General features: G+C 33.2%; 2 protein-coding genes across 15 annotated transcripts in view; one reads left to right on the plus strand and one right to left on the minus strand.

The window, feature by feature from the left end:
- Nucleotides 1-20,101, plus strand: part of LOC106788161 (afadin) — a 44,653-nt gene extending 24,552 nt beyond the window's left edge. For 3 of the 14 annotated variants that reach the window (XM_014751187.1, XM_014751195.1, XM_014751179.1), the window contains 21 exons: nt 4,692-4,788; nt 4,866-5,160; nt 5,668-5,786; nt 6,344-6,604; nt 6,924-7,203; nt 7,351-8,007; nt 8,088-8,336; nt 8,423-8,563; nt 8,641-8,706; nt 8,789-8,862; nt 8,966-9,084; nt 9,315-12,005; nt 12,944-13,042; nt 13,536-13,674; nt 13,746-13,982; nt 14,099-14,950; nt 15,032-15,161; nt 15,233-16,115; nt 16,193-16,455; nt 17,278-17,390; nt 17,483-20,101. In XM_014751187.1, the coding sequence (XP_014606673.1) occupies nt 4,692-4,788; nt 4,866-5,160; nt 5,668-5,786; nt 6,344-6,604; nt 6,924-7,203; nt 7,351-8,007; nt 8,088-8,336; nt 8,423-8,563; nt 8,641-8,706; nt 8,789-8,862; nt 8,966-9,084; nt 9,315-12,005; nt 12,944-13,042; nt 13,536-13,674; nt 13,746-13,982; nt 14,099-14,950; nt 15,032-15,161; nt 15,233-16,115; nt 16,193-16,455; nt 17,278-17,390; nt 17,483-17,705 (7,988 nt within the window). In that variant the 3' untranslated portion in view covers nt 17,706-20,101. Of the gene's footprint in view, nt 1-302; nt 482-1,342; nt 1,383-2,985; nt 3,312-4,691; nt 4,789-4,865; nt 5,161-5,667; nt 5,787-6,343; nt 6,605-6,923; nt 7,204-7,350; nt 8,008-8,087; nt 8,337-8,422; nt 8,564-8,640; nt 8,707-8,788; nt 8,863-8,965; nt 9,085-9,314; nt 12,006-12,943; nt 13,043-13,535; nt 13,675-13,745; nt 13,983-14,098; nt 14,951-15,031; nt 15,162-15,232; nt 16,116-16,192; nt 16,456-16,867; nt 16,881-17,277; nt 17,391-17,482 lie in introns of those variants that run through there. The other 11 variants (XM_014751247.1, XM_014751237.1, XR_001381872.1 and 8 more) reach the window with 11 other exon arrangements.
- Nucleotides 20,102-20,545: 444 nt separating this feature from the next.
- On the minus strand, nt 20,546-24,521 carry LOC106788222 (putative leucine-rich repeat-containing protein DDB_G0290503). The gene is made up of 3 exons (XM_014751301.1): nt 24,326-24,521; nt 24,045-24,235; nt 20,546-23,966 (listed from the first exon to the last, which is right to left on the minus strand). The coding sequence occupies exons 1-3, from the start codon at nt 24,380-24,382 to the stop codon at nt 21,542-21,544; spliced, it is 2,673 nt and encodes an 890-aa protein (XP_014606787.1). The 5' UTR covers nt 24,383-24,521; the 3' UTR covers nt 20,546-21,541.
- Nucleotides 24,522-24,596: the final 75 nt, after the last annotated feature.

The following is a 24,596-nucleotide window of genomic DNA, read 5'->3' on the forward strand; positions in this document are numbered from 1 at the left end:
AAAAGTCAGAGAGCGGGGATAGGTCGGGTCCCGTGTCGCTTGCTTGAGGGTGAATGCACAGTATGTACAACGTATACGTACATACATATACATATATGTGTACATATAGACATACACATAGAAGTATTACATCGCAAGTATTATTACCATGACTAACACTTTTATCTTTGTGGCTTGAAACGAAGTAACGCTCGCGCACTTGGTAAAGGACGAAGGGCTTGAAAAAGACAGAGAAGAGATAGAGAGAAAGAGAAAGAGAGAAAGAGAAAGAGAGAAACAGAAAACGAGTCCATGAGCAAGGAAGCATAACGAGGAAAGGAGTGAGGGACTGTGATCGAAAGAGGGAGGCGCCGGTAGGATTGGATGGCTCGTCTAAAGAAGAAGAAGAAGAAGAAGAAGAAGAAGAAGAAGAAACTTATACCTATATTGTGTTTGGATACAATACATATACATACATATGTATATATCTACCTATTTATGTGTATGTAATATGTATGATAATAATGTATATGAACGTATTCGTATAATGTGAACGAACTGTCTCTATCTATGGATATATATTATTTTAAATACGTATATGTATAATATTAATGAAATCTATATACCTATTGTATACATATTTAGATGAATTCGCATGTATGCATATTATCGTATTATTAATGTATGCATGTAAGTATTAATGTACTTATACATTTGTATTGTATACATGTAAGTATAATATTTTTTTAGATATGATGAGTAATATCTGTTCGTGCATGTATATATATATATATTTTTATATGAATACATATAAAGTACATATGAGTATATAAATTGATGCATAGATACTCTTATGTGTATTGTATATATGAATATTTTTATATATATATATACATATGTATGTATTTTCTACATGGACGCGTACAAGTGTATAAGTTAATGTTTATGCAGCATACTAGGTACCCTTATCTCTATTGTAGGATATGTATTAAATTAATATGTATATTCTATACAAATATGTATGAGTGTATTTGTGTGTGCATATAGGCAACCCTTATATATATTTTATATAATATATATATTTTTTTTTCTATATGGATAAATAATGTAAGTGTGTGTGTGTTTGAACGATACGGTGGAATAGTGGGAGGGAGGTTTATGGTGGGGAGATGGGGTTAGATCCGTGGCTCTGGCTCGGGTCGTGCCTCGCGTTAGTTGACTTTCGCTCCTCGAAACGCGTCGGCGCGTCGCGTTTCCTTTTGCACGACGACGCCAGTAGCGCAACCTTTCCTCCCTCGGCTGGTCGTCGTCGTCGTTGTTCGTTGTTCGTTGTCATTATCGTTTTCGTCGTCTTCGTCGTAGTCGTCGTCATCGTCATCGTCATCGTCGTCTTCGTTTTTGTCGTCGGTGTCTTAATTATTCTAATTGTTAATCGGTCCCTTCGAATTGAATCCTATCATTTTTGTTTATTTGTTTCTTCTTCTTTTTTCTTTTCTTTTTTTTTTGCGGGGGTTTTTTTTCATAGTAAAAACAAATCCTTTGCGCAGTTGGTGGATTTGGCAAAGGTCAAAGGTCGTGCGTACACCGTGTGGCCTCCTTGCACGATTTGCGTTCCCTTTTTGTATATATCCGTCTCTCTCTCTCTTTTCTCTTGCACATGCACACATCACATATTATACACCACGCATGCACACACACTAGCGTTTCTTCGTTGCGTCCTACGCTCTTTTACACACACGTTCGCGAGCGAGCGCGGTTAAGGCAAGGAGGAAGGAAGTGCGAGTGAGTTCACAAGAGAGTGGAAAAGAAAGAGAAAGATAGTTAGACGGATAGAGAGACATAAAGAAAGAGAAAGAGAGAGGGAGGGAGGGAGGGAGGTAGGAAAAGAAAAGAAAAAAGATAGGTAGATAGAGAGAGAGAGAGAGAGAGAGAAAGAGAAAGAAAAAACTTACTCCCTCACGCAATTTCCTACGAGCACATAAACGCCGGACTCGATTTCCTTGAGCGTCCATCGTCCTGATTTTCACTGGATGAGATCGAATTGTCGATAAAAAGGAAATAAATATTCTATGAGAGTATTCTAACTTTTTTTTTAGTTATTCCATCGTGTGATCTTTATTTCTCTATACTGAAATTATCAAAATATACAAAAAAATAAAATTAAAACAAAGTAAAAGAATAAGAACAATAAGAAGAGATCAAGAGACGTGCTAGAAGAAGAATAAATATCTCGATGATAATAAATATAAGAAAATTATCTTCATTATCGATATCACGTTGATAAGTTAATGAATTACATAAGCACGTTGACCTACCCAGGAAAAAAAATCATAGATCATCTATATATATCTATCTATCTATCTACACACCTAAGTACCTATGTATATATATTTAATTATGTATATATAGGTCATCATCAATAGAGAAAATTTCCAAGGAAGGTCGTCGAAAACGATCGTTCGTTCGTTTGTTCGTTGGTTCGTTGGTTGCTGCTGGTTATACATACGCACGTCTGCCGATGTAGTTAAGGCAAACGTTTATCGATCGGTCGTCTTAGATGCCAACAACAACGACTAACACGATGAAATAAAAGGTCTTGTCTGTGTGTACTCTGGAATCCTTTAAGACAGAATAGTCAACATTTTCTCAATAGTCCTTATCTTATTAACCCCCTTTTTGGCGCAACATAATGATAAGAGAAGGGAAGACAAAGAAGTGGTGGATAGATCAACGGATTGTGATTGTCAGAAAGAAGAAGGATCACCGATTGAACGATCAAGATCATCATCATCATCATCATCATCATCATCATCATTATCATCATCGTACTCGTCGTTGTTTCGTGATGATGAGTCCTCGAGCATGCTTGAGCAGCTTTTAGCCACATATATCTGTCCGTTTCTATCTCTGTCTTACACACATACACACACATATACATTCTCTCTCTCTCTTTCTATTTCTATCTATCTTTCTCTCTCTCTCTCTCTCTTACTCACTCTCTGTCAGACTGGTAATATACACTCGTCGTCAACGTCCGGCGTTTAGTATGAATCGAGGAGAGAGGAAATGACGACTACGGTACCTCGAGAGAAGAGAAGAAGGGACCAAATATTCATGGAGATTGCTACCAAGTTACAACGGAGCTGATTTTGTTATTTTTTTCTTCCGTTTTGTTGAATGGATTTTTGTTTGTTTAATTATCAACGAAGGGACCACGTACTTTATTCTAATTCAAATAGAATTTAAATTTATATTTTGAAAAACAAATAATATTACCGATCTCTACGTTGTATCCAATCGAGGAATCAACATGATGGATTGGGGAATAAGACGTAAGTTTGTTATTTGGATTGCGAACAGAGATCGAATAAAAATCCTCTTCAACCTTGAAGATTTTATTTTTAAGACTTGCTATCATATTCTTCTCGGGCTGAAGGGGAGTTATTTCTTGTTTCAATATCTTATTTCTTTTTTTTTTTTTTTTGTAATGCTTTCCTTTTCTTTCATTTTATTTCATGCAATTTGCGCGAATGGGGCTCTTGGGTTCGGGCATCCCATCCCTCCATCTTTATTTTCGCGTCATTGCCCTTACTTTCCCTCGCTCGTCTTCCTCTTTAATTAATTCGGATAACCGATGTCTCATTGTATACTACTTCTTTCTCTCTCTCTCTCTCTCTCTTTCTTCCTCAATTTTATTCTCATTTTATTTCTTTTTGTTTCTTCTTTTCCACCGTTTAAAACAATAGACAATTGTGTTGAAGTTTGCGCAGCGTACGATATGAGATCTTTTGGGACGTTCCTTCGTGATCATCCTCGGCATGTTTATATAATATTCATACATATGTAATAAAGAAGTAGAAGAAGAATAGAAAAAGAAAAAAATAAGTATTACAATGACTATGCTAAATGTCTGTCTTTTACCGTTTTATTTCGATCCATGAAGACTCTGATAGCCAGTTCTCAACTTTTCTTCTTCTTCTTATTATTATTATTATTATTTTTCTTTTTCTTCTTTTTTTTTTCTCTCTTTACTTTTTATTTTTACCGGCCCAGTCTAAAGCTCGTATGCATGAGAGAAGGATTCCGAGATAAAAGACTAAATATATGTGAACGATTTCCCCTCTTTAGTAGAACGAGATGAGATATATACGCCTTTTCTCCGGTCAAGTATAGCAACTGAAGAACGATGTTCATTGAACAGGGGAACGAACGCTTTTTCTCCATGTATTTACGTTAACATTTTATATCCGTTTACTTTGATATCATATATATTTTATGTGTGTGTAGTTACTGAAATTATTTTCTTTTATCTTCTTGTATATGGTGTTTTCATTAAATTAATTCCTATTTGATAATTAATGTTTTGTATATTGTTAAACAATTTAGTATAATTTTTATTACGGTTATGATATTTATTATTAATAGTATATTATTATAATTGAATTAAGTAAATATAATATATTATAAAATATTGTTTATAGTAGTAAAACATACGATAATATTTAGTAATGTAATTTAAATTATACTAATTTATAATACAAGTTATATTGATATAAAATACTAGTAATTTATATCAGTGCAAAATATTTTAAACTTAACGTACAAAATTTGTATCACTATTACGAAAACCTGAATTTGGGTTTTATAACATATCAATAGAAACATAAATATGTAAATTATTTTCATTTATGTTTTTGTTTTCTCAACTTTAGGATCAATCATGTTTCATGTGAGGAGGAGACCGGCAGATTATGTGCCTCGTAAACGTAAAAAGAAACCTTCTGGAAAATGGAACGAGTTAGATCACAGGTATTGTTTAATAAACATTGATATTTATTATAATTGTTAACAAATTTGTTCATGTATTTGTTCATTCTAATTCTTAGATACGAAGACGAGAGATTACCATTTCTATTAGAATTGAATCCAGACGGTACTGATATTCCTAACGGAGCGGGTGTCAGATATCGTTTGCAACCGAACGTGACGGAAGTTGGATCCGAACGACCCTTCGGTCCACAAGGCGTGCAATCACAAACTTTGACTCTCAGTGGGCCTACCGTTATGCCAAGGCATTGCGTTATAGCGTTTACGGAAAATATCGTCACACTGACGCCATGCTCAAGGGACGCTCATACTTTTGTGAACAATCAACGAATACATCAGACTACCATACTTCAAGTACGTTCCCTGTTGAATCTCGATTAAATCATTAGTGGGGAAAGCTAAGTCATCGTCGTTGCTGGAATGTTAATTGAATATGAAATAGAAATTTTTTTCAACTCTTTTTTTTTAATATAATCTTATTAACTGAGATAGTCATATAGAATGTATCTACACAAAAAATCTAACCATGAATAGTAGAGTCTGTTAGAACTTATCAAAACAGTTTCTTTTGAATTAATCGAATAGAACTTTTGAGAAAGAAAAAAGAACTATATAATATTGAGTATCAAGAACTGGTAAAACTACTGTTTGTTTCTCTCAAGGGGAATTATAAAAAATAAATCAATAGTTTATAAGAATATAAGTTTACCTGTATGAAGAACTTTAGATTGGGGGTAAAAGAGAATATAAGTTTTCTTTCTTTTCTGAACAATTTTAAAAAAAGATTGTCCAACTTCTTCGTACAAGGAAAAATGTTTTTATATATGTTTGATATTTATATGTCTCTTTCCCCGTGTTTAGAACGGAGCTATCATCAAGTTCGGAAGAATGCATACCTTCAGATTCATCGACCCCGCACCCGACGACCGTATCAGGCAACGTCATGACTCCAATAGACAGATCGAGTATGCATACGACCGGTGAGTTGAGCGATAGATTTACGAGCCCTCTTCTTGCATACACTTATACTAATATACCGATAGATTAGATCAGTACTTCTCAAAGTACGCGTATGATTTATTGACTCATAAGTTCTTATCTAATATAATTTTCATTTTTAATATTTAAATAAAGCAAAAAAACGCTTGATAAATGTAACTGAGATCAAATCTTAAAAATCTCTTGATCATTTATCTAAATAATCTTAAATAAAATGAATATCTATCTTTGAGAACCACTGAATTAGCTATAGATACTTAGAGTATAGCTCGAGTTTCTCCTACTACGAGCATCGTTTGCTTTAGATTGTTTTCTTAGTTATAGATCGCTTCGTCCACGCATACCATGTACATAAATTTCGTTTTTAGTTATATTTTTTTTCTATCTTTCTCTCTCTCTCTCTCTCTCTCTCTCTCTCTCTCTCTCTCTCTTTCTCTCTCTTTCTCTTTCTCTTTCTCGCGCGCGCGCTTAGTCCATTTTTTTAGTTTTGCTTTGTCTTTTGTCTTTCGCACGCGCCGTGGCTGCTTGTCTATCGTAGACGATCGCCAGATGCTACCAGCCAAGAAGCAAATTCGGACAAGTACAGATCAGGTTCTGGATCCCCAAACGGTGGACACCCACAGAGTCCTGGTCAAACTTCGAATCCTCCGAGTCCCACTAAATCTTCGGCAGCTAGCACATCGCGTAGTCCCACGCACGGTACTCACGCACAAGAGGTGACTCACAATTATGAAACGACCTTCGACCTGGACGGCAATGTGGAAACTGCGAGTTTGACGAGTAGTAGAGATGGCAACAGGTAACCTGGATGGCGAACGTTTAAATTGATTCATCCGTTAAGAGCTGTTATTATTAGCTGCTAGCTTTTTGATTCTCTATTTTAAATCAAAACTTTAAACAACAGCAACAAAAAAAGAACGTAATTAATTGTTATACATCAAAATCTAATCGTTTTGCTTGCCATTATTTAAAAATTTTTAGCTGATTATACACGAACATGTTCATTTCTTTTTTATTTTTTTTTCCTTTTTTTCTTTTTATGTACATATTTATATACATATATATAAATATGTTAATGATCGGTTATATGAACGAAATAACATTTGATGAATCAACAGGCATCCCCAATACGATAATCAACCACGAGGAACGGACCCTATTCTACCAGCAGTATTGGAATTTTTAGAAGATACGGAAGAAGCGTTTCTACGTGCTGTCATCACCGACGTAGATCCTTCAGCGCCGCAATTCAAACTAGCACCGACTTATACTCTATATCTGTCTGCTAGATATCGTGCTAGCACTCATTACAGACCGGAATTACAACCTATCGAAAGAGCACACCGTTTGACTGTGATGCTTACGAATATTGCCTTGATGATACAAGGAGTTATTCAGGTAAAATGTTTTTAATAAAACTTTAAACTATTTTCTATAACAAGAATAATTCAATCTGAAGCACAAAAGAAACATTTTGATGGATTCATTAAAATTTAAGAATTCTTTGGAATAACTGAATAATTTGTATTTATTTCTAATATATAGGAACGATATATGGATGCGTCTTCCTTGGCATTCTGGCTCGCAAATGGTTCCGAATTATTGCACATGCTGAAAAGTGATCGTCACGTAGGAGCATTTTCAACGAGAGCTCAAGATATCCTAGCTGATGCCGTTCACGCTGCATTCGCATCCCTCGTACATTGCGTTTCCCTAGAGTTGACACCAGCAATGTCGCAATTCATGGCAGACGCTGATGAACCTGCTAAAGAAGCTGGTGTGCTACAAATATTTTCCAATACGATGGCTCTGTTAAGACGTTGTCGAGTTAATGCAGCATTGACCATCCAACTGTTCAGTCATCTTTTTCACGCGATCAACGCAATCGCTTTCAACGCTCTAGTTTCTAACGGAAATCTCTGCGTCCGGTGGTTTGGTCGAAGATTAAAAGCAAGGCTCAATGCTTTAGAAACGTGGGCTGAGAGACAGGGTCTTGAATTAGCCAGTCAATGTCATTTAGCTACGATCATGCAAGCTACGCATCTTCTCCAAGCACCAAAATATAACGCCGAAGAATTGGCTACGTTGAGCTCGACTTGTTTTAAATTAAACTCGTTACAAGTAAGAGCGTTGTTACAAAAGTATCAGCCAGCTGCCGATGAACCAAGACTTCCTGCCGAACTCATTGAAAACGTTGTCAGAGTAAGTATTTTCATTTAATATTTACTTCCTCAATTAACGTTATGAAGTGGTTACATAAACATGTTTTATTTGTTATAAAGGTAGCCGAAAGTGTCGCTGATACACTTGCTCGTGCCGACGGACGTGAAATACGTTTGGAAGAAGAATCCACCTTGGCGTTAGCTTTGCTATTGCCAGAGGATGGTTATAGTTGCGAGGTAATAAGAGGTGTACCACCAGGATTGGTTGAATTTCTATCACCCTTACAACAAGAAGGTTTGTGTCGAATGGCACCTCAACCTACTAGTAGTGGTTACTGGACTATCTATATGATAGATCATCATACGAACGTGTGTATCTTAATTCATTTATTATCATCTTGCTGTTCACGTTTTATCACACGATTGTGTATAAAGGACAACTTTTATATTCGTAGTTACGTAGTCCAAGTGCGATGAGTAATAGATCAGGTGGCTACACTGGACATGTCGGACAGAACCAAGGTCAACCAGAGATACATATTATAAAATTGCATAAGTCGACCAATGGCATGGGTTTGAGTATCGTTGCTGCTAAGGTATGATAAGTTTATAGGAATATAGTAAGGTTTATTAATTGTCTAGTGAGTTTTACTTATCAAAATTTATTACGCAGGGTGCTGGTCAAGACAGATTAGGGATTTATATTAAAAGTGTCGTTGCCGGAGGAGCAGCAGATGCGGTAAATATTTTATTTCTCAACCTGCTTTTTTATTTTTTAAAAAGTCACATAAAATTTCTAATTTTTTATATCATATTTTTAGGATGGAAGGCTAGCTGCTGGCGATCAATTACTTAAAGTAGACGGTCAAAGTTTAGTTGGAATAACACAAGAAAAGTGAGTGAGAAATCATATTAAGAGTTAATATGAAATTTAATGATTATTCTAACAATCATTTGTTTCTTTAATTTTACTTTATCTTCACTGTATTATAAATCAGAGCTGCGGAGTATCTTGTTCGAACGGGCCCAACAGTGACTTTGGAAGTTGCTAAACAAGGCGCGATATATCATGGACTTGCTACTTTATTATCTCAACCATCTCCCATAATGACGAGGGGTATGTATGTTAAAATATTTTAATATTCTACTGATTAATTTGAAGGGAACGGTGCGTCCAAACAACTACGTCAAGTATGATCTATAATTTAATATAAAAATAAATGATTAAAATCTTCTTTTATAAATATCAAATATTCACACTACTACATTGTAAAAAAAATCAACAATCGCTTCGCTTATGTTCTAAACAGCTTTACTAACGCTTAACTAACCTATTGTTTGGAGCAGCACATAAGGCCAGGCCAAAGTCAGAACACATAAAACCCCCCGCTAGACCTCCGGAAGTGTCCGTGCCAGCATCTACGTCACACTCGATGGGCAATCTCTTGTCCGTACCATTGCAGGGTGCTCCTACTCCTCCTCAAGAACACTACGTTGGCTGGGACGTAGAACAATCCACATTACCAGGTGCGACAGCTTCACAACTTCCCAAAACTAACTTGTACCTTAACGAATACGAGCGTCGCTCTCTCAGTCCTTCGCCCTCTTATCCATTAACGCAGAATCCGCATCAATGGCGTAATAATTTCGTGAAGACGCGATCAGCATCTGTTTATCCGGTCAGAGAAATCTGCAACAGGTTTAACGAAGAACGAATGCCAATACCGGGAAATTGGCAAACTTTATCAACTATTCCTATTATCCAAGAACCCGAAGGAATACGATTATCGATACCTTGTCATTTTCAAAGACAATGTCCTCATGAAATCGAAAATAGTTTTAATTTTCCTGATACCATTGTACCAACAACATGCGAACATCAAAATAAGAGCATGTCCGGGTTAACTTTTAAACAAATTGATGATACTAATGAGGATCATACGATTGAAAATCATTGGACTTGTCCTTTTCATGGCGATAGTTTTGTGAAAAGAGTCGATACAACTCCGAACGTGTGTTTATCCTCGATTCCTTTCGGCGAAGAATGCTTCGATTCTATTCCTTACATCGATCAGACTGATGATAATTATCCAGATGATGAATCTGAAGAAAATGAAGAATATAAGGGTGAAGAGAAGGAGCATGCTATGTTGTACAATGATACTCCGCAAGATAAAACAAGTAATCCAAAGTCGCGTAACGATTTATTTTATTCCTCTACCGGATTTAAGGATCCTCATGCTCATGAGTTAGGAGCTCGAGTAGAAATATCAGGCATCATATCGAAACATCAATGTTACACGGTTTGTCAATGTTCCTTAAACTCAAGAAAAAGTACTGAAAGTCAAACTAGCAACGTCGATGATTCACCGAAACTTAGTGTATCGTCCAAGAAATTATCTTCTAACGAGCTCGAAAGTAACAGCGATAATGACGATGAAAATTATTCTAATGTTTTTACGGATACCACGGACCAAAACGATGAACAAGAATTGAGTACTTCGGAATTAATTTCGAAAGACGAAGAGATAATAACACCTGAATTAATTCTTGATTTAAGTGGAATGAACGATGACGCAGTTTCCAGTGACACGTCGAGTACAGGAAAATTTTGGAAATCGCCTGACGAAGTACGTTTAGGTTGTGGAAGAGTAGCAACCTTGGCTAAACATTTTTCAGCTTTAGGGGATGGTGGATTAATTAAAATGAAGTCTATGAAGTTGACACATTCCAGACAATTTGCTTCGGAACCCGACATTACATCACCAAGAAGTTCAACAACCGAAGTACGTGGATCAGCTAATGGTAAAATGTTCAAATCGGAATCTGATTTATGTTACGAGGACAAGAGTACTCAAGTGTCACCTGAAAGACAATACAATGTTTATATCCATGACACCAACGTGACAATTAGAGACAAACAAATGAAATTGTCATTAGAAGAGCAACGACATATTATCGAACAAATCGAAGAATTTTCTAATCTCGATAACACTGATGCACCTTTGTGTTTACCTCAAGAAAATCAAATAGACGATTCCGTAGAAAATTCCGAGATATCTAGTAAATCGTTGAATAAATCTGTAATCAATGGTACCGAATCAGAATTGGAACAATCAAAAAAATCACAAAACTTGTCAACGTCCTCGTTGAACATAGAATCTTTAAATAATTCTTCCTCGCAGCAACAAGAAACGAAACGTAAAAAACGTGGAACCTGCAAGTTAGCACGGTGCTGTTCTCTAAAAGAATTATCGTCATCGGATCAATTGAAAAACGATAAAATTAATATGACCCCAGCACTTAGAAAATATTTCGTTTTTCCAGTACGTTCTAATAAAGTGGTATCGGCGCCAGATATCTCGAAGAAATCTACCGCTATGCTCTATCTACGTTTAATAAAACATCATCACAATAATGAGGGTAATTTTACGGTTCACGGTACTCTATCAATTGGAAAGAAGGAAGAAGAACAAGAAGAAGTAGAAGAAGAAAAAGAAAAAAAATATAAGGGGTCTTTAGGAAGCACGAATGGTCTCGATTCAAATTCTTCTCTTTCACGGTCATCAAAGTTATCATTCAGTTGGGAAAATTTGCAAAGTGAGAAAAGTAGGATTAATCGTAAAAAACGTCAAGCCCCTTTGCTTAATGGACGGTGTTTGTCGAAGAGTTATCAAGAGATTCATAAAAAAAATACTACCTTTCAAAAAGATTATGACAGTCAAACGTCGAAAAAACTTACATGTCGTAGTTGTTCAACGAGCACGTCTTCACAACAAAAAGAATCAAAAGATGATATTCGTATTGTCGACAATACAACGACCATAGACATCGAAGGAAATGTATATTTTGGTAGAATGTGTAAAAACAAAGCAAAATCATCGTCAATAACTCGTTCGATCGATCGGAATTCATTAAATATCGTTAAAAAATCAAAAAGTGATCCGGACATCTCACAATCTAAATCAACGTCCAGATCCAGAAAGGAGAAACGAGATATTCATGTATTTCCATCGATGGAAATCGGTTCCGCTTCGCGTAAGCAGGCACAAATTACATCGTTCATAAGATTTATGTTGTCTTTCGTTCGATACAGTTACTGCACTTATTTTTTTTTCTCCCCATTTGGTTTCACGTTACAGAAACTACAAATTGCTTTTTATGATTAAGTCCTTTTTTTTTTATTCCAATTCCCAATTGAAAAAGATGCACTAAATTTCAATAATTTATCCTAGTTCCTATAATTTATATTTTATTTACATATTTTTCTTAAGATGTTTTATTATTATAGGTTCTATTATTATTATTATTATTATTATAATTATTATCATTATTATTTATGATGATTTAATATTTTTCGTCGTTTGACAAAAATAAAATACGTTCGCTTTTCATAATGCATCTGCATTTTGTTATGCATCGTACGTGTTTTCTTAAAACATTTGCACGAAAATGCAAGAAATTAGAATCTTTCGTTCTCACTGTTTAGGATTAGTCCTATAATTACCATTGTTTAAGTCTGTTGCGGCTATGAAACGTGCTCTTCTAGATCAGATCGTTTACACAAAGTACTTTTATCTAAAACCAGTTGCCATTTACTAACGATTCATTCTCATGTATATACATGTATATATGAACAGTACAATCAAATGTTCTGATATGTCTTGTTGCTTGCATGTTATACTGATTTCATTTTATAAATAGTAACATTTATAATATGATTTAGTATGATATGTATAACAGCAAAGATAAAAATAATAATATCATGAAAAAAAAAATAATGTATATAACAATCATTGTAACTATAATTTTTGATGTGGGAAAACGAAATCAGGAACAAAAAAAATATTTTATTCGCATGTTTACCTAGATGCATGTAATTTTATGTTAAATCATATGCCACGTGCAAAAATGTGCAGTGCTGTTGTGTTAATTTTTAATAATGTTTTGTTTGTGCATCTTGTGCTATCTCGCAGGGCCTCGCCGCATGAGCGAACGTGATCTTTCATCTAGACTTGGACGTGAAACGATTCCCCAACAAATTCATAGCAGCAAATCCGTCCCAGCCTTGCACAGTAAGTAATCCCTGACGTGGTTCTTCAAAAAGATTTTCCAAATTTCTTATTTACAAATTATTCAAAATAATATTTGTATAAATACAAAAGATGATACATTTGAAAAACCCAAATTTATTCGAAAATGATGATATTGGAACGATCATGTCGATTATCTTTACTGGCTTGCAAATCTTTGCTTTCCCGGTCTAGCGATCACTGCTTTTGTTTTTTTTTTGTGAGATAGAACCAACTCAGGAAAGTGTGAGTTAATCATTTGCATAATCACCCTGATTGTGAGTCATACACTCAGCTTTTCTCTCTACACTATTTCATACTGCTTATCACATTTACATATTCAAGCACCAGATCACATATTATAGACAAATTTTATCAATAAATTAATGAAAACGAATGAGGAAGGATTTGATCGATTATAATCAAATTTTAATACACTTTTAATGCTTATGAGTACGTTTTGATGTCAACATTAATTCGAAAGATTGTGATGTAGATATGGGTGCTGAAGGAAAACAACAACATGAAATCTTCAATCCAGGGTATAGTAGAGCATCTTCGAGTAACAGCGTTACACCACCAGTTCAACCATCTCCAATGCCTGCTATGAACGGAGCTTCTTGCCTACGCTCTAGGTAAAATGATTATGCTAATTTTCTTTAATACATTTATTTCGGATAAAAAAGTAAATATTCATTATCTTTAGATCGAGCCATAATTTGCACGATCCAACGAGAATTGGGGCATTACCTCCGAGTGGTTTGGTTAGCAGACAACAATCCTCGCCAAACTTAAACCCAAATCAACCTCATGGATCTTTCCAAAATAATTTACAGAATAACGAAGCCGAAAGATTCTATCAAAACTTGAGCGTTTATAGAAATCAAGATTCAACGGGAAAACAACAGCAGCCAAGTTTATCTCAGCAACATATGGAAGAGAGGTAAACTTCAATAATCTTTCTCGTTTGATTTTCCTACACTTCTGGGTTGATTAATCTATTGAAGACGAGTGCTTTGATATCGTCCAAATTCGATGCTTCATCTCAGTTTATTTTAGGAATACGTTACATACACAACGAAGCTCGAGAGGATCACAAAACTCTCTGAATCGGCCACCGGCGCAAGAATTGAACCAAGGAAGAGATAGACCAATATCTGCTCATATTCCTCAAACTCAACAACAAGGTTATTCTGGTAACCAGATGCAACATCAAAATGCGGTTCCGCCTAGGTCGCAATCATCGCGAGATATAATACGTCAGGAAGCCAAACTTCAAGAAATGCAAGAAGAAGTTAGGAGACGCGAGTTACGCGGTGGTGTACCAATGATCAATCAGTATAGACCAAATACATATAACATGAGACCGGCAAATGCTAATCAAACAGCTGGTATTGTACCTGCTCGTGCTCTTGTTTCGAGACCTTTGGGTTCTACACCTAATTTAGCAACATCGTCAGCAACACGACAACAAATGGGACCAGCGTATGGTCATCCTGATGTTGCATATGCACAGTATGGTCAGTGCAACAAACACCCAACTGCTCAGTATGGGTTGGCATCCAAAGGGAAAGCAGAACAACCACCTCGTCACGTACCAACGATTGAATCCGGAAAGGAATCTCTCGCAGTTCAAGATTCTACTAGATCGCATTATGATCATAATCGCCAATACATGACTTCTCAAAACGGGTCACACTATACTCATGGACCACCTGATCTTAGAAACGATCAGTATTCAAATGAAAATACTACTATGGTTCAAGATAACGTCGAAGGAAATTCTTTTAATGCTACCGAGGTCCCACCAGCAAGACCTGCTCTTCCTGAAGATGGGTATAGGGAAAGCCCACCACCTCCGCCACCTAATACATTAACTCATCCCTTGTATAATAATCAAGCAGATTCGAGGTTACTATTTAATTTTATTTATTTACCTGATATAAAATAAGACATCTATAAATCGTGTATATAATAATATTCGATATATAGATATACCGCAAGTATGCAAGATCCGCCTAGAGGTGGCTATTATCCAGCAAGTGGAACAGGAACAATGCAACAACCTCGTCAATATCAATATAGTGCTAGTAATCCTTGGCAACGTGAAGAACGCGAAAAGGTATATAAAATTCTTTTATATAAAAATATTCTCATATCATTGCACGATCTTATTTCATTCAAATATTATAGGAACAAGCTCGAAGAAGAGAAGCCGCCAGACAATGGCGTGATCAGCAAATTGCCGAATTAAGCGCTTTGCCTCATCGAACACCTCAACAAGACGAACAATTACGTGCTCTTCAATTGGAACGAGATTTCCAAAAAAGAGCAGAAGAAGCCGCCAATCAACAAGATGACGACGACGAATGTAATGACATTGATACTGAGAGTATACCACAGGCTCAAGGTTTATTGAGTGTAGCTAATTCTCAAGAAAGAACGAACACAGCAAGTCAACAACATACATTGTCGAGAGCAAACGTAAATAATCAATCGATAAGAGGTACCCCACCTACATCCCAAACTGTTAGCACTCCACTGTCTCCAAATGCTGCTGGAAATTCGTGCCTAGTACAAAATGATACTTCTGGTTTAATATATATGCAACAACAACAACAACAACAGCAGCAGCAACAACAGCAACAACAACAACAACCACCACAACAACAACCACAACCACAACAACAGCCACAGCAACAGCAACATACCAATCAATCTCAAAATAATACAGGACAGTTACCCAGCTCGTCGAATTATAGTTCCTCTTTGTCTCATATTGGAAATATTCAAAAGACATATACAGCTGCAATGTCTCCAAATAATGAAGAAAGGGAATCACAGCAACGTCGTATTGAAGAAATTAGAAGAAAAGAATTTGATGAAAATCAAAGACAAAGAGAAGAAGAAAGTAGGCATCAACAGCAGCAGCAACAACAGCAACAGCAGCAACATATACAACAGTTATACAAACAACAGCAACAACATATGCAACATTATAGGAATCAACAAGCATTGCATCCAAATATGCTAAGATTAGACAATTTAGTTATCAATGGATCCAATACATCCCCATGTAAGTAAATTGCCACGTACACATGTTTTAATTTTATCTGATTTGACTAAACAAAAAATTGTATCATTTTTATATAGCTTTACAAAATGGAAATACCGATGCACCTCCACCCCCAGAACGCGGATCTAGTTATGCAGTGATGTCTCAACAGAGCGCACTTAGGTCAAACAGTTCGACCTCGTCGAATATTGCCTTAACACCTCTAACATCCTCCACGATCAAGAGGGTGTCCTTTCACGATCCAAACGCAAACACCGAAACAACGCAACGCAATGTTATGTCGGGAAATTTAAATACTTCATCTTCGATGGGCATGGTCACTATTAGAGAAGACCCTAATGTAAGATCTCTTATTTACTAAATAAATCAAAGATAAAGCTATACATATATTTATAATTAGATATATGAGTTTAATGGTATTGAAATCAGATCAATACGAAGAGAAATATCGTAGATCGATTTTTACAAAAGATTAAAATTATAGAGCGTATAGGTGTGAACAAATGTGTAACTTTGCACTAAAATATGCTTATGCACCAAACGGAAAAGAGAAAAAAAGAGCACATATTTGAAATAATGTCACACGTAAAAACACATGAATTAATTAATTTGCCAATTAGCTTCAGCAATATACACACACAAATATTGTAACTTATAATCTAGCTCCTGCTTAACATCTGAAAATTATTTTACACGATATATAACAAAAAATATTTTATTAAATATTTTCTCGTAATGCAACTCATTGGCAGATATCAACGTAAGGTATACATACATATATATATAACACTATTATGCTGTGATTTACCATAACAATGATATTATATATAAATCGTTTACAGTTTTGCATGGAACACTCTTTTCAAATTATATACTAGTTATATATTCGCTCAATCATTATTAGTAAGTTAACGCTTTTAATATATTTCGACTCATTATAAACACATACTTATATATTATCGATGTTATACATCTCATTCGCTGCTATCAACATGTATGTGCATAAATTTTCAATGTTCGTAATCTGGCTTGTTGATGATTCGAAATTGTGCATTTGCAGAGTAATGTTTGTATAGGTATTGTTAAAAGTTTCATGATGCAACGTGAGAAATATTAGATTGCATTTAAAGTAACTATCATTTTGTTTCTATTTTGTTCTCAGAATTTTATCAACGATGCTGAAAATTTATTAGCGTCTCCGAAATCTCCGGAAGGTCCTGGCGTCCCGTTTGTTAACGCCACACCCGGTGTGATCGGTGCACAGGAAGTATATAAGTTAGTTTTAATTCATTCTATTTGTTATATCAATTTTGCAAAAAAATAGTATTAATTTTAAATATCATTGAATTTATTTTTTTTTTTTTTAGAGATCCACGAACAAAACGCCTCGCTGAGAAACAAAAGCAACAAAATTTGCAGATGGGCGCGGTACCTGAGAAGCTCAGTTTCAAAGAGAAAATGAAGATGTTTGCTATGGAAACGGGAGAAGATGGTACACCGCGAGACAAGGTGAAAATATCTCGAGCTCAACGTGAAATAGATAATATCGGTGGTCCTCTTAGTCCTAATAACAATAATACGAAAGGCTAAGTGTAAACGCAATCGTCCTTTTCTTACATACAACTAATTACGGAAGTGTATACTACATAATTTGTAGTGATGATCACAAGCTTACCGGAGCTTGATCATACATCATCAACAACTATAGAAGATTTACTCTATATCTCTTTATAAAATATATACTTATTTAAAAAGTAACACATGAGGGAACATAAAAAAAAAATAATGAAACTACAACTTTATCTTGACATTTTTAGGGATGCCTTAATTTTAAAACAAAAATATTATATTATGACATCGTTATCGTTTGTCATCTAATAGACATATATATAAAATTTTAAATATTCAATGATTTAAGATTCTAGAAGAAATCAAATGATAGAGATTACGCAGGGTGGTCTAAAAGTATCTATGTGATATTTAAAAATCAATTACTCTTTTTTGGAATTTTTTAAGATTTAATTATATGTTTAAAAAAAGATTTGACAAAGAGTAATTTATTTTTCTAATCGCATAATAAATTTTTGGCTCACTCTGTATAAAAATATATATATATGATGATGATGTCTATGAATTATATCTATCGGGGGATCAAGTTTAGAATGAAAATGAAATAATATTATCAATGTTGATCGTCGAGTAATATAATAGAAATTGGTAGCCATATTTAAAAGTCTTTGAAACTATTTGTCGATGATATATACTAACGTTCGTTATGCCGTTTCTTCGGTGGACCAACTTAATTCTAATATTTTATGAGAATATAGTTATTTAATTAAGGATTTAGCTTTTGGAAATATACAGAAAAAGACAAACTCATTTATATAAGAGTAATTCTTGATTGGTAACATTGAAATAAACCGATCAGAATGTACTTCACACGATTGTACATAGGCTGAACATAGCCGTCCGCATTGCTTCTATTGTTTGATATTTATATTTATATACACCTGTGTGTATGAGTATGTGGGTGCATGTATAAGCGTGTGTTAGCGTGTATGAATGTGTGTGCGCGATAAAAAGGGCGAATATTAACTTCATCATATATTTCTTCTTTCTCTTCTTCTTCTTCATTAAACTGCAGCATAGCAATTTTAATGTGTGAGTACTGTACAAAATACACAAAGAAAAGCGCGCGTACATAGCTTTAATAAAGCAAATTATATAGATAATCGTAATACTCTATATGAGAACCGAATATGCTTGTACACAATGTGTAAATATATACTTAAGAGTTTATGGATTGCATAAAAAACAGACACAACGAGATAAATATTATACAATTTTTCACATACGTTTGATAGGTCCTCCATTTTAACTCTAGGTAAATGGCCAGAAAAAAACACATCGATGGTGTTGTTAATTAATTATTATATAAACCAGTTATGGAAAAGTTTAAATATTAGAGTAATATTAATGTAGAGAAACAAATAAAAAATCGAAAACCACATATCTGTATATACACATTGGTGTACAGGCATGAAAAGTTCTTAGAACATTTGGAGGAGATCGCGTAGCCTAGTATTGTAGAGGATTTAACAAAGATTATTTAATACGATAATCTTGATAATATGTGAGAAAAGAAGAGTATACACAGTTGTTTACTAAAATTGTCTGTGAACATTCACGAAATCAATTGATTTCAAAAAATAATTTATTGTATTCCGTTTTATTTTACACAATAATTATTTTTTTTATTAATTTTGTTTATATATAGATACTTATATACAATAATTGTGTATTTCATTTCAAGTACAAATTTATTTTTTGAACGAGAATATTAAAAATGACATTATGTTAGATTATTTTAAAAAACATATTAAATAATTTACATTTCATTTGGAATGTTCACAGACTTGAGAAATTCGACCACAGTACCGAGATATATTAAGGATCGTCGAAGAGTCACTTTGTAATAAGAGTTTCCTGCAGACTTTAGTTTGATAAATCTTACAAAACACAAAACACACATAGCAATATTAGTAGTTAAATGAGAAAAACGCGTATTAATGACTGTTAATCTGGCTACTATGAAACGACCGGTTGAGTCGATTATTATATACAATTGCTCCTATAATATTATTCCTTGTATCGGAAAAAAAAAACGAAAAATAATCTTTCTTAAATTGTGGATCATGTATTACGTACGACATATTTGTGTGTACGTATATGCTGTGTATTATTCTTGTACTTTTTAAATCTTTAAAAAGAGAGTTTACGAAATACTCTCATGTTCTGATATATATATTTAAACATCTTATATATTATTAATAATAAAATATTGTATGTGTGTGTCCAAATGTTCCTACGAAATATAGATTTCGGGACAGAACGGAAGGAGGTACTTCATTAAGTACGTAAATGTATATTAAAAAAAAAAATATGACTCTCTCTATAAAAATATTCTTTGGACAAGACTTTAAAAATAAAAGAAAAAAAAATTATACATTCAACGAAATAGTTCAGCCGATCTAATAATAATAATCGATTAACAACGATCATGTTAGCATTTTTAAAATATTATTGTTGTATACATTTAGTGCAGTTTCAATTTTGCAGCTTTCACCGAGATACGACTCTTCCGGCGTTTATTTAAGTTGGCGAAAAGTATTTTTTTATGTTTATTATTATTATGATTTTTATTATTATTAATATTATTATTATTATTATTATTATTTGTATTTTTATTATTATTAATTACTTTTTAGCACATTTTAGATTTTTAGAATTTGACCGTGATATGTCGTGCAGCTCATTAGAAATGAAAAGAAAAAAAGATAATATTGTTGAGAAGACAGTCGAACCTATGTAATTCTATGCGTTTAAGATGGTTCGATTGCAACTTCGAAAAGAATAATTGAATGTTTTTTTTAGGATTTAGTTTTAGGTCCGTATTCCGAGCGTTAAACGTAGACACGATATGAAATAATTTTAGAAAAAGAAAAAAAATTAATGTTCTTATACAGGATTAAAACTGTTAATACGTTTCGAATACGGACCTTCAGTTCTTTATACAGCCATATATCGTTAAGAGATAGTGATATATGTTCGTTCTTGATCCTGTATTGCCCTAACACGTGTCTTTGAATAATATACAAGTATATAAATGGTAAAATGATTTTTACCTAGATAATGGTTCACATACATTCGGTTAGTTTTAGGTCAATCAATTAAAGAAAAAAATAAAATAAAAGAAAAAGAACTATATAATTTAGTTTAACAATACAATTAATTTTTATTTCAGGTTCTAACTTTCCTTATATTCAATTGTTTACTCCGAATAATTCTATTAAATAAATAGGCAATGTGTGATCTTGTGACAAGCGTTTAGGCTGAGCAACTTGTTTATGTAGAATTCGTAAAAATGAATTTACACAAGTTCATAAGAAAGAAATATTGAAGTTGTGCAACTATTTAACGAATAAAAGAAACAAATTCCCTCCTTCGCGTGCGTGAGATGATAGACATGAATGTATAAATAGTATTTGCACTTTGTATTTTGTAATAACATTTTAATTATTCAATTGCAGTGGAATCGTAGCATTTGATCTTATAATATTGAGTTACGGTCACACACAACGATCATAAATGTTTAACTAGCGTTATTACATTTTACCTACATTAATGATTGCACTTTAGGAAACGAACTATATTTTTTAATTACTGTATTATGTCAATATATTACAAAGATGACATAAAGTCATTGACGAAGAAATAAACATCATATCTGCAGGCAATGGATTCGTGGATCTTTTCTTTTTCTTGTTTTTTTTATGTTATAGAATGCAAGATAATAATTATTTGAAATAGAAAAAAAAAATATACCGTGCTATTTAAAAACAAATATATTATTATCTAGGGTTTTGTTATATGTCATCTTTACATAGATCTTTGTAAGAACGAGATATTTTGCATGCTCGTTGTTTCAAATTATTTTCTACATTATTTTTTATACTAACATCTAAATTAGTATTTTTAGGATTTATGATAACAGTCATAGATGCATTATTATCAGTTAAATTAATATGTCTTCTACGCCGCGCAAAAATAACGACTTCAGAATCGTCACATTTCGAAATTTCTTTTTTATTATTTCTAGTTGCTTTAGCCTTGACAGACTTATTGTTATTATATTTATTATTTTCTTGGAGATCTATTGCTACAGTTTCTTCATGAACTTTTTCCAATGACTCCTGTTGATCGTTATCATTTTCTTTTTGAAGTTTGTCAACAGAGAAAACATTATCTTTTCTTAGACCTACTTTGGAAATATTAGGTAAACTTTTATCTTCTTTTTTATCATTATATTTAAAAACAATATTATTCTCTTGACTAATTTCAGCAGAAATTTTTGTATTGCTTCTTAAAATTTCTTCAGGTAAGTACTGAATATTATTGCGTGTACTATCAGATTCCTTTGCATTTTTCTGTAATTGAACAATTTTATCAAACTTAGATTTGTTTTCATGTATAATAACATTTTTATCATCGTTGTTGATGTATGTTAAAATCGGTATAATGTTTGTTGATGTTACTGTACAATTTAGTTTGTTATCAACCAATGGCATATTAGTGTCTTCTGGACAAGTATTAACAGCTATTGCAGCTTCAACTTTTTCAATCTGATGCATATTTTCTTTATCTCCTACATTTTCCCTATCTTTTCTTGTTAAACACGTACGCGTATTCATTCTGTTAGCAGCGGGCTTTAACTTATCTTCGAATTGATCGAAAGTAATCTTAAAAGAATCTTTACAAGTTTCTACGTTAACATTTTTCTCCGAAATAAATTTTATATTATCTGTTTCGTTATTGAGATTAGATTTAATGGGAGATAAAATTTCGCCTTCTTCCAAAGAATCACTACTACGTATTTTAATTGATTTATTTAAAAAATTATTTGTTTTTTTCACAACATTTATAGCTTTGAATTCGTTTATTTTACCTTTCCTTTCGCAATGAGTACTTTCACGATCTTCCAAGTTCCTATCATACTTTGAATGTTTGGAATATTTTCTATCAACAGTTTTATGCTTCGTCCTTTCCTTAATTTTTCTTCTACTTTTTTCATGTTTAGTGCCACGTAAACTAGAATATTTGTTTCCTTTACTTTTCGACGAATGAAAATCCGTAGTACCATATTTTTCATTAAGTCTACTTTTATCTTTATAAGATTTATTGGAAGTTATTGAAATATTGTCTTCTTTATCCTGAGAACTTCGTCTTCTGTCTCTATCTCTGTATTTATCTCTGTAATCCTTGTTATATCGATCATCATAATGTTTATGTTTTCTGTCAGAGTGTTTTAAAACAGGCGATCTATTTCGTTTATGACTATATTTATCTTTTTCACGATAATATTCGACACTATCTTTGGAATAATTGTTATGATCATTGCTAAATTTTTTATAATATTCTTTTTCTTTTCTATAAGATGTGCTATGTGATCTCGAATCTTTATCATATTTGCTATTACTCCTAACATTTCTTTCTGTATAAGGATTACTATTTTCTTCACTATTTAATTTGTTGTCTTTTATACTCGCCATTTCGTGATCAAATCCAAAACATACGTCTTCGTCAGAAATATTAGTTTTATCTGTACACATATTTTGTTCAACATCTAACTTTTGACGTTTGTTACAAGGAGTATCAACATTGTTCGGCCTTTTCTTAGAATCATTATTACTTGCAGCTAGCTTTTGTTGATTTGTCGGACAAACAGTATTGCCTTCCGTAATATTAATATTATCAGTAAAATTACATACAACCTCTTTATTTTCTAAAATTGTATCATTCACATTTGAATTCAGTATACTAGGGTATGAATGATTTTCTTTGTCATCGATATTAATATGTGTATTTTGTTCATTCGTTTCTTGTAATAATAATTTTTGTTTCTTTTCCACTTCTTCTTCTTCCATTATCTTCTTACGAACACGTTCTGTATAAATAGTAGTACTAGAAATATTAGGTACTGGTAACTTTTTAGAATGATACTTTGTATTACAAAATTGATTATTTAAATGCTCGTAATCTGTTGCTTGATCCTCATTGGATTGATTAAAATTAACGCTTTCAAAATGTTGAAAATTTGTTTCAGAAGAATTACTGGCAACCGGATCATATTTATCGTTATTTGAATTAAAATTTGGTAACTCCTCATTCTCAGCGTACGTTTTTGCATGATTATATTCGTGTACGTTATTTTCAGGTAATTGCTGCACTGATTTGTTACAATCCTTCACATTTTTATTAAAATGACCTCTCTTAAAAGTCATATCGTCAACCCTAAAAGAACATTATATTAAAATTATTTAAATTATAAGAAATTATTCATTAATAAAATATATTTAAAAATATATTTACTGCTTCCTAAGCTCGGCTATCATTCTATCTTTACGTGAAATTTCAGCTTTTGCTGTTTTAAGCAGAGAAGATAAGTTAACCTCTAAAGTTTCCTTAACATTTTGGGCGTTTTCTAATTGTAATTTAAGTTCGCTAACTTCTTTTTTCAATTTTTCACATTGTTCAAAAATATCTTCATTATCTTTAAAATCCTAAAACAATATACATTTTTCAATTGTTATATTTAGAAAAAAAGAGAGAGAGAGAGAAAATATGTAGAATAATATTTAAAAATGTATTACTGTTTTATCATCGAAACTAGGCAAGTCTTCATAAATGTCGATATCTTCGCTGTCCATTTCTTTTTATAGTTAATACTTTATAACAAACTAATATTATTTAATCTTTACGAATATCATAATGAAATATATTTCCAACTTTAAAATCTAACTGCTCTGTGAAAACTATTTTTGTTACGTTGCCCCCAGGTGTCACTGCAATTAGTAATGGATAAAATATGAACTGTGTACAATACTAATAGGGTGCAGTGTCTCATAATGTGTATGTATATTA

This window comes from Polistes canadensis, unplaced genomic scaffold (assembly GCF_001313835.1).
Source record: "Polistes canadensis isolate GaletaPanama2010 unplaced genomic scaffold, ASM131383v1 scaffold_5, whole genome shotgun sequence".
NCBI classification, from domain to species: domain Eukaryota; kingdom Metazoa; phylum Arthropoda; class Insecta; order Hymenoptera; family Vespidae; genus Polistes; species Polistes canadensis.

Excerpts from the sequence above, each read along its gene's own strand:
- LOC106788222 (XM_014751301.1), bottom strand. The coding sequence starts at position 24,382 with ATGGACAGCGAAGATATCGACATTTATGAAGACTTGCCTAGTTTCGAT. Across the intron at positions 24,236-24,325 it reads CTAGTTTCGATGATAAAACA|GATTTTAAAGATAATGAAGA; the intron begins GTAATACATTTT and ends ATATTGTTTTAG. Across the intron at positions 23,967-24,044 it reads ATAGCCGAGCTTAGGAAGCA|GGTTGACGATATGACTTTTA; the intron begins GTAAATATATTT and ends ATGTTCTTTTAG.